Genomic DNA, 1,287 nt, shown 5'->3' with positions numbered 1-1,287 from the left:
CCATTTAGAAAAGTGACGAGTTGCAATACGTTAAGAAAATAGTACACGGTTTTCCATCGAACAAATGGCACAACCAACTGTTATTGAAGCAAACTTGATGAGGTTTTTAACGTTTTCCTTTGGATGGAAATGTTTTAAAGATGGATTGTAGGGCATACGTAAAGAACCCAGAGTGGATGGACGTGGCTCTTTATCACTACAGGTCTTTTCCCTTCGAGTGGTTCTGATAAGAGTCTTTGGTTTGCGATGCTGCGGTGGTCATGAGGCAGTTCATCTGCGGGTGTTGTATCTGATGACCGACTTGGTGGCCTCGGACACTGCGTGCTTGCCGATCTCCCCAGGCAAGAGAAGACGCACGGCTCTCTGGATCTCTCCACTCGTGATGGTGCAGTGCTTGCTGGAGTGGGCCAGGCTCCCGGCCTCTTCGGCGATCTGCTCAAACATATGCTTCACGAACGAATGCATGACGTTCATGGCCTCGTGAGAGAGACTCAGGCCTGTGTGCACTTGCTTCAGCACCCTGCGGAAATAGGTGGCGAAGCTTGCAAAGTTGTCCTGATGGCAGCGGCGGCGGTGGCGGCGGCCCTTAGCTGTCTTCCGTTTCGCCTTCTTTGGCTTAGCATCATAGGGCTCCGGTTCAGAGGGCTCCGATTCTGAGGTCTCTGTTTCAGAGGGCTCCGTTTCAGAGGGCTCTGTTTTGGAGGTTCCGGCTTCGTTGGTGCCAGGGTCTTCCTCAGAGTTGTCAGAGGATGGTTGAGCCATGTCGGAGCCACCAGTCCCCACTACTCAGAGGAAAGGACATGTGGGGGTTGAAGGCAGTTTGTGGAGTTTATAAGCCCTGCTCTCTCTGAAGTCACAAACACTGTCCATATCTGATTGGATAAAATGCAAGACAGGAGGCCTGTTACTATGGCAGCCCATGTCACGTGACACTGGATGCTCCACCCCCAACTCCCACCGCCCCTCCCCCAAGTTTAACCACACAGTCAGTCAAACTCAGTGGTATCTTTAAACTTTGCGTGACTTCCACCAGAAAAATCTTTGAACACTGCCCCATGAAGGAGACAGTCATCTATTCACCTCAGCTGATTTATGTCTACTATTGATGCATGAGAAGTTTCAAAGATGTCACCAAAGCCATCTAAGTTGAAAAATGTAATAATCACTTAGAGCTTCCTGAAAGAGTCTGACTGACCTCCATAACTCAAACTCTTTCAGACATCAGAGTGACTCAGGTCACTTGGTAGACATTTTACTCCAACACAGAATCTTTTCCTTCTGATTGAC

At 49.2% G+C, this 1,287-nt stretch overlaps 1 protein-coding gene across 1 annotated transcript; it reads right to left on the bottom strand.

The window, feature by feature from the left end:
* Window positions 1-270: 270 nt before the first annotated feature.
* LOC113888847 (histone H2B 1/2-like) lies at window positions 271-762 on the bottom strand. The gene has a single exon (XM_027535829.1). It carries the CDS (start codon window positions 760-762, stop codon window positions 271-273), a length of 492 nt encoding a protein of 163 aa, XP_027391630.1.
* Between the last annotated feature and the right edge of the window lie 525 nt (window positions 763-1,287).

The sequence above is a fragment of the Bos indicus x Bos taurus genome, unplaced genomic scaffold (genome assembly GCF_003369695.1).
Source record: "Bos indicus x Bos taurus breed Angus x Brahman F1 hybrid unplaced genomic scaffold, Bos_hybrid_MaternalHap_v2.0 tig00002511_arrow_arrow_obj, whole genome shotgun sequence".
NCBI classification, from domain to species: domain Eukaryota; kingdom Metazoa; phylum Chordata; class Mammalia; order Artiodactyla; family Bovidae; genus Bos; species Bos indicus x Bos taurus.
Note: the sequence above shows the minus strand (reverse complement) of the source record. Positions and strands in the feature narration are given on the sequence as shown.